Source organism: Lynx canadensis, chromosome A1 (assembly GCF_007474595.2).
Source record: "Lynx canadensis isolate LIC74 chromosome A1, mLynCan4.pri.v2, whole genome shotgun sequence".
NCBI classification, from domain to species: Eukaryota; Metazoa; Chordata; class Mammalia; order Carnivora; family Felidae; genus Lynx; species Lynx canadensis.
Window position 1 is genome coordinate 121,486,059 of NC_044303.2, and position 15,360 is coordinate 121,501,418.

The 15,360-nt window shown below is 45.5% G+C and overlaps 1 protein-coding gene across 4 annotated transcripts in view; it reads left to right on the plus strand.

The window, feature by feature from the left end:
* Positions 1 to 15,360, plus strand: part of SH3RF2 (SH3 domain containing ring finger 2) — a 127,062-nt gene that overhangs the window by 88,831 nt on the left and 22,871 nt on the right. For all 4 annotated transcript variants that reach the window (XM_030320690.2, XM_030320672.2, XM_032593130.1 and 1 more), the window contains exons 6-7: positions 7,789 to 7,880; positions 9,144 to 9,314. In XM_030320690.2, the coding sequence (XP_030176550.1) occupies positions 7,789 to 7,880; positions 9,144 to 9,314 (263 nt within the window). The remainder of the gene's footprint in view (positions 1 to 7,788; positions 7,881 to 9,143; positions 9,315 to 15,360) is intronic.

Sequence of the window (15,360 nt, forward strand, 5' to 3'; positions counted from 1 at the left end):
GAACAAGAATTTCATATAAGACACAAGAATGGCCCATAAATGTTTGAAAAGAAACTCAAGCTCTTTAGTACTCAGAGAAATTAATTTGAAACCACAGTGAGATATTTCACACCCATCATAGACAGGTATTAAAAAGCTGGGCATTGCCACATGTTGGCAAGATTATGGGGTAACAGGAATTGCCATTTGCTACTGGTGGAAGTGTAAATTGTTACAGCCACACCGGGAAACAATTTGTTATTACCTAATAAAACTTAGCAGGCTCATACCCTATGGCCCATCAATTCTATTTGTCAGTATATATCGTGGAGAAACTCTTGCACAGGGGCCCAGGGGACATATACAAGACTGTTCATAGCAACATCGTTCATAACAGCCCCAAACTGAAAATCACCCAAATGACACATAAATGATAGAATGGTTAAAAGGTGGCATATGCATACAATGAAATACATGACAGTGGTGAAAATCAACCACAAAAACTTAGGATTGAGCCAAAGGTGCAACTCGCAGAAGAATACGCTCAACGTGAATGCTTTCATACTGTGTTCAAAAACAGGCAAATCTAAACAACATGTTGTTTAGGGATGTATGCCAAGGTGGTAAAATTACAGAGAAAAGCACTGGGATGATGAGCACCAATTTCAACCCTGTGGTTACAGGGGCCAGAGGGAGGGGATCTGATTATGGAGGAATATGCAGAAGGTAGTATTCAATTTCCATTTTTATTCTGGTTCTTACGTTGGGCGGTATGTATACAGGTGTTAGTTTTATTCTTCTCCTTTCAATGATACATAAAATTATATGCACTTATTTGTGTGCATAATGTAATTTAAATTTTCCATAACAAAGGGAAATAACAGAGATGGGGGAGGGGAGGCACACAAAAATCAGGGGCAGCAGAAAGTGTGACCTGCTCAGAGAGCAGAGAAAAGACTCCAAGGCTGAAGGAGGTGAAAAAGTGAGTGGCAGAGTGTAGGAAGGTGAGGCTGGAGAGAAAAGCAGGAGCCAGATCACAGGGGATATTCTAAGCTTTGATGACTACCTCGAAGATGTAAAATTAGTGGTCTTCACAGATACTTGGCTGACCTATGTTCTTAAGATTTTTTTTTTTTTTGAGGTAGAGCTAAAGGGACTGCTGCCAACTCACATATGAGCTCTCTTTTTCAGACGGTGTTTTCACTCACAGGACAGATAAGTAGCACTAGGTGGCCACTCTTTACTCATTGGGCTGGGTTGCCTCTGAGATAGGTTAAGACGGGAAGGAAGGGGAGAGCAATCTGGCAGAAGGAGCCCTGACTCTGTTTGGGCCTTGGTTCTGCCAGAGAAGGAAGAAGAAAAACAAACAAACAAACAACCATTATTCTACCTGCTGTCAGATCTATTCCACATTACATGGGGCCTTGGGCATGGATGGAAGTCATCATGAATAGAATAGATCTATGAGCATAAAAACAGAACACTGAATTTGACTGGATGGCTTTTTTCTAGGATATACAAATCTGCCTTATACATATGACCGCATTAGCCGTGTTGAGATCTAGAAATGTTAACCTTGGTGTCCTACAGAACACGCTCTGAGCATGGGGTTCTTCCTGGCTACCCATTTGCTGGCCACCTCCACAAAATCATGGAATCTTTTTATCTCAGTTTCTTCATTGGGAAAAATGGGGATAATGACAATGAGAATGTTATGTAAGTTAGCATTGGAATCATAGGGTGTGAGAGTGAAATACCTCTTGGAGATCAAGGCAAGCCTCTCCTGGCAGTGCCCAGAGCACCTTGAACTTCCCCTACCCCAGCACACGTCATGCTTATATGCTTATGGATTTCACTGTCTTCCCTGGTATATGTGGTGAATTGCACATGAGGAAGGAGCCCCATGTGTCTCATTCACTGCATTAACCCCAGTGCTAGAACCATATAAGGTCCACACAAGGCAAGTGCTGAATATGACTCTTAAGACTCCTTTAATCTGTAGAGGAAAATGGGTTTTTAACTTTATGAAGCTTGATGGCCAACTCTGGATTATCCATGGTGGTGGGTACAAAAACTATCATAAAAATACCTAATTTTCTGTCTTGAAAACGCAGCCCTTCTCCTAACCCTGAGTGAACCCTCTGTAGGTTCGAGGCCCTTGTTAGCTCCTGGGAATACTGAGATACAGAAACACAACAGGCTCCAGAGTAGTTTACACTGGAGGAAGACAGTCACCCTGTGCCCACTAAGTTACTGAAAGGCATGAACCCGGGAAGAAATAGCTGAGTGCCACCATATGAGTTGGAGAGAGACAGCAAACTTGCATTTCGGAGAGCTGGGGACACTGTCCTCCAGAATAGGGTTGCTTCTTCCTATCCCCCATCACATTCTTGGGTCCCACTTTCAGGCCAGATCTTGCAGAGCTGTTGCATAAAAGGAGATGGATGTTCCATCCTCACCCTGTACAGTAGCTAATCTCTTTCCAGATGGAAATAAGTACTACTTATTGAGCTCTTACAGTATGCTAAATAACTTACATTGATTACTTCACTTAGTCCTAACAACTCCGACAGAAATACCATTATTGCCCTCATTTTATAGATGAGGAAGTGGAGGGGCGCCTGGGTGACTCAGTCGGTTAAGCATCTGACTTTGGCTCAGATCATGATCTTGCGGTTTGCTGAGTTCGAGCCCCGAGTTGGGCTCTGGAGCCTGCTTCAGGTTCTGTGTCTCCCTCTGTCTCTGCCCCTCCCCCACTTGTGCTCTGTCTCTCTCTGTCTCTCAAAAATGAATAAATGTAAAAAAAAAAAAAATTTATAGATGAGTAAGTGGAGGACCCTCCGAAGAGAGTCACTTGCCCAAATCACAAACCCTAGTAAATGCTAGAACCACATGGCTGAATACTAAGCTAGACTTCCCCTCCAGATTCTGAGATAGCGCCACATCCTGCACTCCCTGTATGGCTGATGGTGAAGGTGCAAGGCCAACAGAACATTGCCACAACTCTGCAGGCTGCAGGCCTGTTTCCTCCCTCATTTAATACCCCAGAACCCGAAAACGCCTAGAAGCCACACAGCTGTGGATTCTTCTGCTACTGATAAAGACTTCTTTTAAATGAGTCATTTCCTTCAAAAAAGAGGAAAAACTGTTTTCACATTGTAGCAGAAATATCCACCCCCACCCTCAAATACACATCCTGTCTGACCCTGCTCAAGCCCCCAAACACTATGCCAGGAAGCACCAGTTGCTGGAGGGCCTTGCATCTGGCCTTAGGTTCCTTGTTGATATAGGGACCTGAGGTCACAACTGACCGCAGGGAACCACCTGCCAGAGGCCTGTTCACTTAGTCTGGTGGAACATACATGCCTCCTCAGAAGTTGGCCATCCACCTGGTTGTCCCCCATTTTTCCAGTGGGGCCTTCATTTCTGTCTTGTTCTGTCTGTCCTCCTTCCCTACCAGGCTCTCTCTTCTCTGCCCTTAGCTATCTTGCTCTTTCCCTTATCACCTCTTTTATTCTTCCTTCATTCTTGTTCATTTTCATTTGCACCTTATTTATTGAGCTTGTGTCTGATACATAGGTTTCCATTCTTGATTTCTCTCCTATTCAGGTGGCCCTCTGCTATGAGGGTTGCTTGCTAGCTGCCCAGTAATAAGCTGAACCATCCCTGTGCCCTCCTCTGACCAATCCCAGAGCTTGGGCTGGGTCAAGCTCAGGCTCCTTGGATTTTCCTGCCAACTAGATAATATATTCCTATTTTTTATCAGCTTTATTGAGCATAGTCACATCCAATAAAGTTCAGCGATTTTAAGTACACAGTTCAGTGACTTTTGGCAAATGCATAAACGCATATGATGACTACCAAAATCAAGACATAGAACACTTCCATCACCCCAGAAAGTTTTTTGCCATCAGTCAATCCTCTCCCCTCACTCCTGGCCATTGGCAGTCCTCCATCTGTTTTCTGTCACTAGTTTGGGTATTTTTAAGAATGTCCTACAAATAGCAAAGTAGAATATGTAGTCTTATGTGTCCTGCCTCTTTTACTTAGGATGATGTTAAGATTACCCATGCCATTGCATGCATCGCTGAGGAACATTACCCTGTGGTTTTACCGCAATTTGTTTATTCATTCACCAGTTGATTGGCATTTGGGTTGTTTCCAGTTCAGGGCTAAAATGAAGAAAGCCACTAAGAACATTCATGTCAAGTCTTTGTATGGACGTATGTTTTCACTTTACTTTGATAACTGCTTGTGAGTAGGGTTGCTGAGTAGTGCATAAGTGTATATTTAACTTTATAACAAACAGCCAACTTGTTTTCCAAAGCAGTGGCGCCATTTTACCTTCCCACCAGCAGTATGTAAGAGTTATAGTTGCTCCACATTCTCACCAACACTTGGTAGGGTCAGTCGTTTTCATTTTAGCCATTTTCATAGATGTGTAGTGGTACCTCATGGTAGTTGTAACTCGCATTTTCCTGATAATTACTGGTGTTGAGCATCTTTTCATGTGCTTCTTGGCCACTCAATCTCCTTTTGTGGTATCTTTTACCCATTTTTTATTGGATTGTCGTTTTCTCTGTGGGTTGTAAGAGTTATCTGATATTTTTTTCATCTGCCTTTTCTTCTTTCTTCCTCATTCTATCCCTCTGGCTCTGTTTTTTTCTCCCACTGTGTCCCGGTCCCAGTTTCTGACACCTCCCCCACCCCCAGAGCTGTCCACTATCTCCCCTTCTCTCCTCCCTCCTTCTTGGCCTCTTTCCTCCTTGTTCATGGATGTTCTCCCTTCACCTCCAAGACATCTCAAAACCTGAGAATCTGGCCTCACTTCCTCTTCCATATTAGAAAGAACCCACTAAACACAAGCCCACTGATTTCAGTCCTGGCTAGGTTCAGTGTTCCAAATAGGAGGAAGGACTTCCCCCCCCCTCCAAATGAAGACCTAGAGAAGTAAAAAGACATAGCCTAGTGTAATGGAGGGATGGCTTTGCATTCTGACATCTTTCTCTTCCCTAAATGATTAATAGTGTTTATAGATAGAAGGGCTTATTTTACTCAAGCCTAACACTGGAAAGTCATGGGTGTTAAGTGCATCCTGCTTAATCAGTGGTCCAACAGTCTCCACAAACATAAGATTAATTGTTCTCATAACAAGGCTCTCCCTTGGCACAAGTCCCAAGCCCAGCAGGGATTTGTTTTGTCGAGTCACAGGGAAGGAGTAGCCCAGCCCAAAGCTGGCAAACTTTTCTTCTCTCTTCAAGAGAACTGGTGTGACAATATTTGATTGCAAAGCACAAAGCACTTTACACAGTGATAGAGAACATAGGATGGGTGACTGTGGAATTTTTTTTTAAGACCTTGCTGAGATATGCCTCACAGGCCGTGCAGTTCACTCATTTTAAGGTGTACAGTTCAGGGGCACCTGGCTGGCTTAGTCAGAAGAGTGTGCAACTCTTGATCTCGGGGTCATGAGTCTGAGCTCCACAATGGGTGTGGAGATTACTTTAAAAAGTGTATAATTCTGTGGGTTTTTTTTTTATATTTTTATTTATTTTTGAGAGAGAGAGAGAGAGAGAGAGAGAGAGAGAGAGAGTGCACGAGTCGGGGAGGGGCAGAGAGAAAGGGAGACACAAGATCCGAGGCAGGCTCCAGGCTCCGAAATGTCAGCACAGAGCCCAATGTGGGGCCCGAACCCGGGAACCTCAAGATCATGACCTGAGCCAAAGTCGGACACCCAACTGACTGAGCCACCCAGGCGCCCCGGTGTTTTTTAAAATATAGTCACAGGTATGTGCAACCATTACCACAACTTTATATCATTTCCTCACCTCCAAAAGAAATCCTGTACTCTGTGACCAGCACTCCAAAACCCTTTTCATCCCCAACCCCTAATCTACTTTCTATCTTTACAGATTTGTCTATTCTGGACATTTCACATAACTGGAATTATATAACACTGTCTTTTGTACCTGGCTCCTTTCATTTGGTGTAATGTTTTCCAGGTTTATGCATGTTCTAGCATGTCTCAATACTTCATTCCTGTTATGGCCGAATAACATGCCACTGTACAGATACACCACGTTTTGTTTGTCCATTCGTCAGTCAATGGGCGTTGGGGTTATTTCCACCCTTTGGCTATTATGAATAATGCTGCTCTAAACATTTGTTGTACTAGTTCTCACGTAGACGTATGTTTTCATTTCTCCTGGGTATGGACTAGGAGTAGACTTACTACATCATATGCTACTTCTGGTTAATCATTCAAGGAACCAGCAGACTATTTTCCAAAGGAGCTACACCCTATTACCTTCAAACTGCATCAAAGTTTCAGTTTTCTATACTCTCACCAACACTTGTTATCTGTTTGGAATGGTTTTTTGATCCTGCAACTATAGCTTCAAAACGTCAAACATACATGCACAGCACACATATATTTAGACAATCATCACCAGAGAACACACACAAAACTACCAAGTCATGCGTACCGGCATATACCAGCACATACCTCTAGAGTTCACATATGTATACATAGAACCCCGCATAGACATTTACAATCACAAGCTCATGTACAGTCACAGTGCACATGCCTGTGAGTGCATAGACTCACATGTGGGAATGTAATCAGATGTACAGTAGACCAGTGCTGTCACACATGTGCATACGATTGTCATGGGTTGTGAACAAGCATGCACACAGAACCAGAGACATGTGCACTCAATAACGCATTCACTCTTGCCTGAACACACGTATACAAATGACAGTTGTGCCCACAAAAGCAGAGTCCTAAAAAAGGCACACATATATAGTTATCATCACTTACGGGGGTGGTAACTGAACCTAAATTGAGTGTATTTACTCTGGATGACAAGGAGATGATTGAGATTACCTTCGTGCTTGGTGTACTGGGTAGGAAGATGTTTTCATTCATTTATTTGTTCTTTAAGCTACAAGTGTATATTGGGCACATAGAAAACACAGTGATGAACAAGACATAGTCCCTGCCCTCATGGAACTTATAGTCTAGTGGTGGGGCAGTCAACTGTGGTATGTGTCAAGAAGGAAATAAATAAGGTAATATGATAAATAGGCAAGGTGCCAGGATAGTAGTTTCCAAGTGTTTTTAGCAGTGTTGCTCACTCTTTTGTCCTGGCGAAGTGAACACTATTCAGATTCACCTTCCATAAGTCACTGGATAAACTGGTGTGTGTGTGTGTGTGTGTGTGTGTGTGTGTGTGTGTATTAATACTAGCATTATTAAGAGTGTGGGCTCAGGACCTAGACTACCCTGGTTTAAAATTTGGTTTCTTTCAAATTGGGTGATCCGCAAATTCTCATCCGCAATTAGGGATGCCCATAGTACCTTTAGTAAGGATTAAATTAGCTGATACTTGTAAAGCATTTAAAAGTGCCTAGCCAGTGTCAAGTTCTCATTAGTAGCCATGATATCATTTTCTGAATGTAGGTTTCCATAGAGGGAGCAAGTGCACTAGGAGGTGGGTCAGGAGAGGCTGGGGGAATAGATCAAGCAGCCGTGTAGTGTCCTGTTGACCAGCGACTGGATGACTCTTCATCTTCTACCATGTTGGAGCAGTCATTGGGAAGGCAGCCCTGGCATGCCACCCTGGCAGGCCATAAACCAGTCCATCCCCACCTCACTGCCTCCAGCCACAAACCACAGAGAAGATGCATGATGCGTGGCACTGGGCAAGGCTCTTGGTTTCCAGCTGCATCGGGCCTTTCTGCAGCAGCTCTGCTGTGGGCCTGGCGTGTAGCATTCACTGGTTCTGCTTGGCTGTCTTTTCTGTGTAGGTCAGCACTTACCATCCCATACCTGGCTCCCCAGGACATTCCGCAGCCATCGTCAATCTGTCCGGCTCCCAGCAACACCTCTCAGCAAACATGTGAGTAACAAGCTCAGCTCTCCACCCCCGGGTCCTGGCCAGAGAGGCCGCTTTTGCCACCCCTCTGCCTTCAAGCATCACCACTCCCAGACCATCCCATACAAAGAGACAACAAATCCCCTTCCTTTATATCCTTCAAAGGAAATAATGCTGAAAAACAGATTGGCAAGCCACATCATCCTAGCTCATTATTTTACAAAAGTAGAAAGGAACTGGAAGATTAGACACCAAAACATTGCTGGGAGATTGGATACTGAGCAATTTCTGTTGTCGTCTTCTAGATTCAAAATGTTGGGTCATAAATAGATGTTGAAATATAGCATTTTGGGGGAGGGAAACCCTGTAGAAGAGAATACCCTGCCCAGCCCCTTTGATAAAACCTTCCAGTGTCTCATAGTCTTTGGAGTCTAGAGGGACTTCTTGATGTCCAGCCTGAGGCCATACATTGGTAACCTGAATCTGGGAAGCCCACATGGGTTACTTTTAATGCTTTTAGTCAAGCATATATTCTCACTTCCACACCCTCGCTGTGTCTTCACCCCTGGCTCATAACTAGATGTTATCTGCCTGACGCCTGTGTAGACTGCAAACTGGAAAGTCACGACTCTAACCCAAGGACATTTTGCGATGTTACAAATGCATCATCGCCCTCCATCCTGCCATGCAGCCAGGATTCCACTGTCTGCTAACAAACTAAAATCAACTCCTACCTCCCCTCCCCAATGTCTGCTTCCCTGCCTACATTAAGCTAGCTCCTCTGGCCATTCCTGGGAATCAAATGTGCCCCCGCTCTCAGCAGAGGGAACGGATCAGAGAGTCTTCTGTTCTGACCTCTCCTTTCCCTTCACTTGCTGGCTGCAAACATGTTCTGGGGTGATACATTAAGCAGTATGAAAAAGCATCCTGGGCAGAGCCGTAATTTCTAGGTTTGAGACCAGGCTCTGCCACTAATTCTGGGTCACCAACTCCTTTCTCTATCCTAGTCCAGTTTCCCCATTGTCAAAACGCCAAGGTGGCCTAAATTAGTGATCTGAAGCTGTGTGGCACTCTGTGGAAGAGCAGGGATGTTGGCTCATCCAGTGCTACTTCTATCACTATAGGTTCCATCACTATCACCTGCCTTCCGTACCGACATTTCACCATGAAGAAGTTAGTTATTTCTAACCACTGGGTCAGGGGTTCCATTTCCCTTCACTCTTTGCTGGCTCCATGCCCTCCCCCAGGCACGTTCCCCTTCTTCACCCAGTTCCCTTGTCTCCCCAGGTTTGTGGCCCTGCACTCCTACTCAGCCCATGGACCCGATGAGCTGGACCTACAGAAGGGAGAAGGCATCAGGGTCCTGGGCAAGTACCCAGACGGCTGGCTCAGGGGCGTCTCCTTGGTCACTGGGCGGGTTGGCACCTTCCCCAACAACTATGTCATCCCCATTTTCAGGTGCGTGCCCTCTATTCTCAGGCAGCGGAGGTCGGGCCCACTAGGCCCGGGGCCATCTGTGGTTTCACTGCTCAAGGACTCAGTGCTCCTTCGGAGCGTAGGCCAAGAAATGGCCTTAGTAACTCCCTAAAACTTTTTTTTTAATTGTAGAAAGTTATCTTTTTTAGAGTTCTTCACATTTTACAAACACTTTCACATCTTTTAACTCATTGGATGTGTTCAAGAGTCCCTCCTGTAAGGGAGATGTGATTTTACAGATGAGGAAAGTGATATACAGAGTTAAGCAACCCGCTCAAGAGCTGGGTTTCAGGTTTTCTATAGTACGAACCCCCAAAATCCCATTCATATCCTGCACCCCAACTCTCCTGTATAGCCGAATAATGGGAGCCTGTGATAATCAGAAGACCCCTCAGAGCACTTCAGGAAACTTCGTAAGACACTAGGCCAGTAGCCAGACTTTCCATGACTCAGACTACGACCTGTCCATCCACACCCCAGGCCAAAGGCTGGTTACCCTGTAGGTCCCTGTCCCTAACAGTGTTCCCAACTTTTTTCATTCTCCAGCACACCCGACCCTTTCACTTAAACCACCACCACAGATCCCTGCACTGCCCATGGCTCCGCCTTCCTCCACCCCACATCCACCCAGGCACAGCCTGTCACAAGGCAGTGAGGCCATCCCCACACATCAAACACTGTCTCTATGACATAACTCCAAGGAAAGTGATAACCCATTGTACTCTCTGCGGGGGGGGGGGGGGTCAGAGCTGGAGTCCTATGTCCAGTTTGGGGGAGCTTCATAAAGGTGGGGCACAGTGTCCGGAGGAGGGCCACAAAGATGGTGAGGAGACAGAACACTACACCACAGTAGACAGTTATAGAAACACTTGGGTGAAGCTAGAGAAGACAGGGTCAGAGGGACCATAACAAGCCGTGGAGACAGGAAATCTGTTCCATGAGGGGAAAGTGAACCAGTGGATACAACTTAGAAGCTGGATCCGTAAAAGTTTGCACTTTCTAACACATAGATTTTTTTCCAATAAGGTTGGCTGGTGAGGTGGTAGGACCCCCTTTCTAGGAAGAGTACAGGCAAAGTCTGGGTTTCCATAGATCCAGGCTTAGATAAAAAGATTTCTTCACATGGCAGAAAGTTGAACCGGAAGTTATCTCCTTCAGTGGAAGGTTCTTGGAATTTGTTAGAAAGTTGCAAAATCTCCAAAGGCAAACTAAGGGTGTCTATAGCTGATGCTGTAGTCAACAAATATTTATCAAGCATAAACTATGTGTCAGGCACCTTTTAGACACAGGAGAAACACCAGTGGACAAAACACACAAAATCTCTGCCCACCAGAAGTTACATTCTAGTGGTACAGATAATAAACAAGGTATATAAGTAATGTAAATGGTGTGTTAATGGTAAAGGCCAAGAAGAAAAACAAGAAAAGGATTGAATTAGTAGAGGTGGTGATTAAAATTTTAATAGGTTGGTCAGGGATGGCCTTACTGAGAAGAAGGAAATGAGGCAGGTGTATTCCAGACCAAGGAACAGCAAGTACAATTGCCCTGAAGTAGGAGTGAGCCTGACATGAAGACCAGTAAGACTGGTTTAGACCAAGTCAGGGGGATGTTAACAGGAAATGAGGTCAGAATGGTAACAGGTGAGCCAGATCATATAGAATTTCCTAGGTCATAATGAGGAATTGGCTTTAACGCTATTGCAAGGTTTTGAGCATAAGAGTGACATGATTTAACTTACATTTTAACCAAAATCCCTGTAGTTGCTGGGTTGAGAGTAAGCTGTAGAAAGGAAATGTGGAAGCAGAGAAACTAATTAAGAAGATACTGTAATACTCTGGGGGATAAGTGATGGTGAATGGAGCCAAGGCATTAGCCAAGGAGGCAGGGAGAGGTGGTTAGATTCTGGATATACTCTGAAGGTAGACACCACAGGATTTTCTGACAAATCAAATATCGGGTGTGAAAGAATAGAGGAGTAAGGTGAGTCCTAGTTTTTTGCCCCAAGTAACTGGAAAATGGAGTTGCCTTTTACTGAGCTAGAGGGGGAAACCAAAAGGAATGGGTTCTGAGATGTGAGGGGAAGCAAAAGCTCAGTTTGCAGCAGATTAAGTCTTAGATGCCTGTTAGCAGTCCTGGTAGAGATGTTGGCAAATGGTTGAGTATACAAGCCCAGCATTTAAGGAAGAAGGTCCAGGCTTGAGAACGTATTTAAAACCCTAGGACTAGATGAGACCATTGTGGTAGGATCAATTGCCTTAGAGAGAATGACAGTGAGCCAGAAGCCAAATTTTATGTGTGTGTGTGTGTGTGTGTGTGTGTGTGCGTGTGTGCGCGCGCGTGTATATAATTTACTGTCAAGTTAGCTAACATACAGTGTATGCAGCACGCTCTTGGCTTCAGGATTAGATTCCCTTGTTCATTGCTTACATATAACACCCAAGTCCCAACAAATGCCCTCCTCAACGCCCATCACCCATTTTCCCCTCCCCCCCACCCCCATCAACCCTCAGTTTGTTCTCTGTATATTTAAGAGTCTCTTATGTTTTGCCTCCCTCTCTGTTTGTAACTATTTTTTTTCTTCCCTTCCCCCATGGCCAGAGGGTAAAATCTTCATGGAATGAGTGGAGAGAGGCTGAGAGAGGAAATGGTGACAAAGTGATGGGACAGGTGGTCAAGTCTGATACTATGAGTCAAAGCTGGGAAGGATTAAGGAGGGTGGGGGAATGGTCTAGAGGTGCCATTGAAGAGCAAGAAGGATATCTACCCTAATTCAGGAACACTTTCTTCCATGGGATCTGACATCAATTCTGTAAGGCCCATGTCTGCTACTAAAGCATTTGCTTGCATCACGCCTTAGCCCAGTGTCCTGGTTATTCCATGAAAACACCATTAGAATAAGTGTGACCATATAATTGATCATCCAAACTAGAACACTTTTTTTAATATTTTCTTTATTTTTGAGAGAGAGACAGAGACAGAGAGAGAGAGAGAGAGAGAGAGAGAAAGAGAGAGAGAGAGAGAAACAGAGACAGAAGGAGACACAGAATCCGAAGCAGGCTCCAGGCTCTGAGCTGTCAGCACAGAGCCCGACGCGGGGCTTGAACTCATGAACCACGAGATCATGACCTGAGCCAAAGTCGGATGCTTAACTGATTTAACCAATCAGTCACCCCCAGACTAGGACACTTTTAAGAAAAGAAGGAGAGAGAGAGACACACACACACTTTTAATACACCAGAAGAGCAGATGTAAAGTAAGACTCTCCTAGGAAAATCTGGACAAATGGTTACCCTCACTAGAATGCATGGAGGATTCCATTCCAGTGTATTCCAAGGCTCCAGCTTCCCTTTCTCTCCTTGGCTTTTCTCCTAGGTACATGTATTGTGTCCTTAGGCAAGCCATGAGCCATCTAGACTCACCTGTTCAGAGACAGCCACATCAGACAGTGGATGGAGTTTCAGCCATAGATTGCCATTGAATCTGTCCCTCCCCTCCAGTTGATAGAATCTTGAACATACGTGTATACTGAGGTGCTACTTACATGGATGTGGGTTTTGCTTCTAGGGAACCAACATTTTCAAAAAGAGGAAATCCCTGTCAGAGTATATTCTCCTGACAGCTGTTAAGTGACAGAGGATTGGTGCTCTCTCTGTGTGAAGTTCTCCTTGATGGTCCCCTGATGCAAAGGAAGGTCCCATCACCAGTAATCTTAGACATGGGTCTATGATGCCCTATTTATCTACCTGGGAGCAGCTCATCCTTGTTCTTAGCCACCCTCTCCTTTTGCTTCTTGGGGCTGAATGATGTGGTCCTTTGTCAGCTTAGTTTCCACTCCTTTTAGCAGGTTGTGTTAGGACTGAGTGGGTTGGACTACATGTGCAAGGCCCCTTTCTGCTCTTTGGTTCTGCATGTGTGTGAGGTTTTCTTCCCATCTCTGTTTTCTGTTTGCAGCGATGCCTCTCACCACCAGCAGCCCCCTTGGGCTAGAAGGCAGCCTTTTATAAAAGAGCCAGGGCTCGAAAGTATGAGGTCCCCCCTGAGCACTGGAACCTTTGCTTTATTAGCATTATGCCCCAATGAACTGGGCCTGCCAGAGCTTGGGGACTAACTCTATAGAAAGACTAGTGCTGACCCAAATACCAGGGTTTTAAGATTCAGCAAGTGAGCCTTTTAATTCCCAAGAGAATAAAAGGCAGCTGTGCCCTCCAGAGCGCCAGCCCTCTCTCAATGCTAGATAGTGACACCCACCTGTCCAGCCGAGTTGACCACAAGTAAATCTCTGCCACTGTGACATGCTTTCCCAGGCCCTGGAGGCAGCCACAGGCTCAGACTGTGCAGAACGTTTGTCAAGTTTCCATCTAAATCCCCTCTGACTAGTGTCAACATACTTTTCCTCCTTCAGGCATAGTCTTGGTGGGAGGCACAAGTTTCCTCTCTTTTCAGAGGCTTAAGAAACTAGCTCCTCTTTCTCATGTCCCCCTCCTCCTCCTCTCTATTCTGCTCTTCCTCTTTATCCTCCCTCTCCTCCTCCTCCCATCACCCCAGCTAAGAAACAGGCTCAGCCCATCTGAGGCTCTCTCTTAGGGCTTGGAAGCTTGAACCAGAGAGGAAAGAATGTGGTTGCAGTTGAAGACCTTTCATGGCAAGAACACAATCAGCAACGTCTGATCAGACCCCTGCCCCCTATCTCAGATATCTGCTGCCAGACTCTCAGCAGCCTCCCTCAGGTCCTGTTTCCAAGGCCTCTCTGCCCCTCATGTTCTCCCAACACAGTCCCTTCTGTCCAGTAGCCAGGATATTCCTCTTTCTTACAACCTTCACCAGGCACATGCGCCCCCCTGGTGCCTTATGGATGGAAAAAGCAATACAGGGGCCAACACTCGGTTCTTTGAACTTTCTACACAGAACTATATAAAGTTGCCAGGGTGCAAGCTTTCCCTTACCAGGAGGCTGCTGCCAGTGGTAAGTACAGTAGAGCCGCAAATGCCCCTTCACGTACGGCGGGGGGAGGGGGCTAGGTCTTATGGGTTCCTATAACAGACAGGAAAGGGGACACAGACCTGCACACTCAAAGCAGCACAATGGAGCAAGTTGGAGGCAATAGCACTCCTTCCCCCCCAAACCCCTCTTTCAGTGTCTCCATCTGGAAAACAAGGATCTGGAGTGTAATGGGGATTAATTAATATATGTTCACAAAGTACTTTGATATTAGAAGAAAGCGCTGGGTAAGTGCTGAGCTTTTTGCCAAAAGACAGAGAGGGACTCCTGTTGGAAGGACGACTTTGGATTTAAGAGTTTTTGGAACCTGACCTAGTGCTGGGCTCAGAAAAATCAGGTTGCAGCTCGGTCTATCAACAGTCATTCAGAGAAGAGACTTGTGGAATAAGGCTGGCTTGGGCCTAATTAACTGTATTCTGTGCTTGCTGCTGCTGGGAATGGTTATGGAACCTGTCTTTCCTGTGGCCAGCCCATTTTACAGCATCCAACACCTTGAGGCCCCCCATTCAAAAAACAGGCAGATCTAGCACATGACCATGGAGGCCAAGGCCAAGGATTTCTCTCCACTGCCAGCCCTTAGCTCCAGAATAGAGTGGGAGTTCTTACTGGCAGGAAGCCTGCACCCCTTTACTGATGACATCACCAGGGACCAGAGGCAGGTTGATGGCTGTGGATAGAAGTCCCATCACTGTAAGCATCATTCCTGGGCATTTGGCTGTATATGCTTCTTGGGCAGAGTTGGTCACGTTAAATAACGCCTTACCTATCTTTGTACCACTGGCTGGCTCGTTGTTAAGCTCCACATCACTTTTTTCAGCCAAAGAAGGAGAGAAAAGGAGGAGAAGAAATAAAGGGAAATGACTGTAGGCATTAATGGGAAGGCCATCAGGGAGGGCATCTCTGAGCCAGGGTCTTGGTTGAGTTGGTTGTTCCCAGGGAGGTTATTTCATCATCCGATGACAAGCTGATCGATGGACTGCTCAATCGGGGCTGTGATTTTGGGGTAGGATTGGTAAAAGGGCAAGAAGGG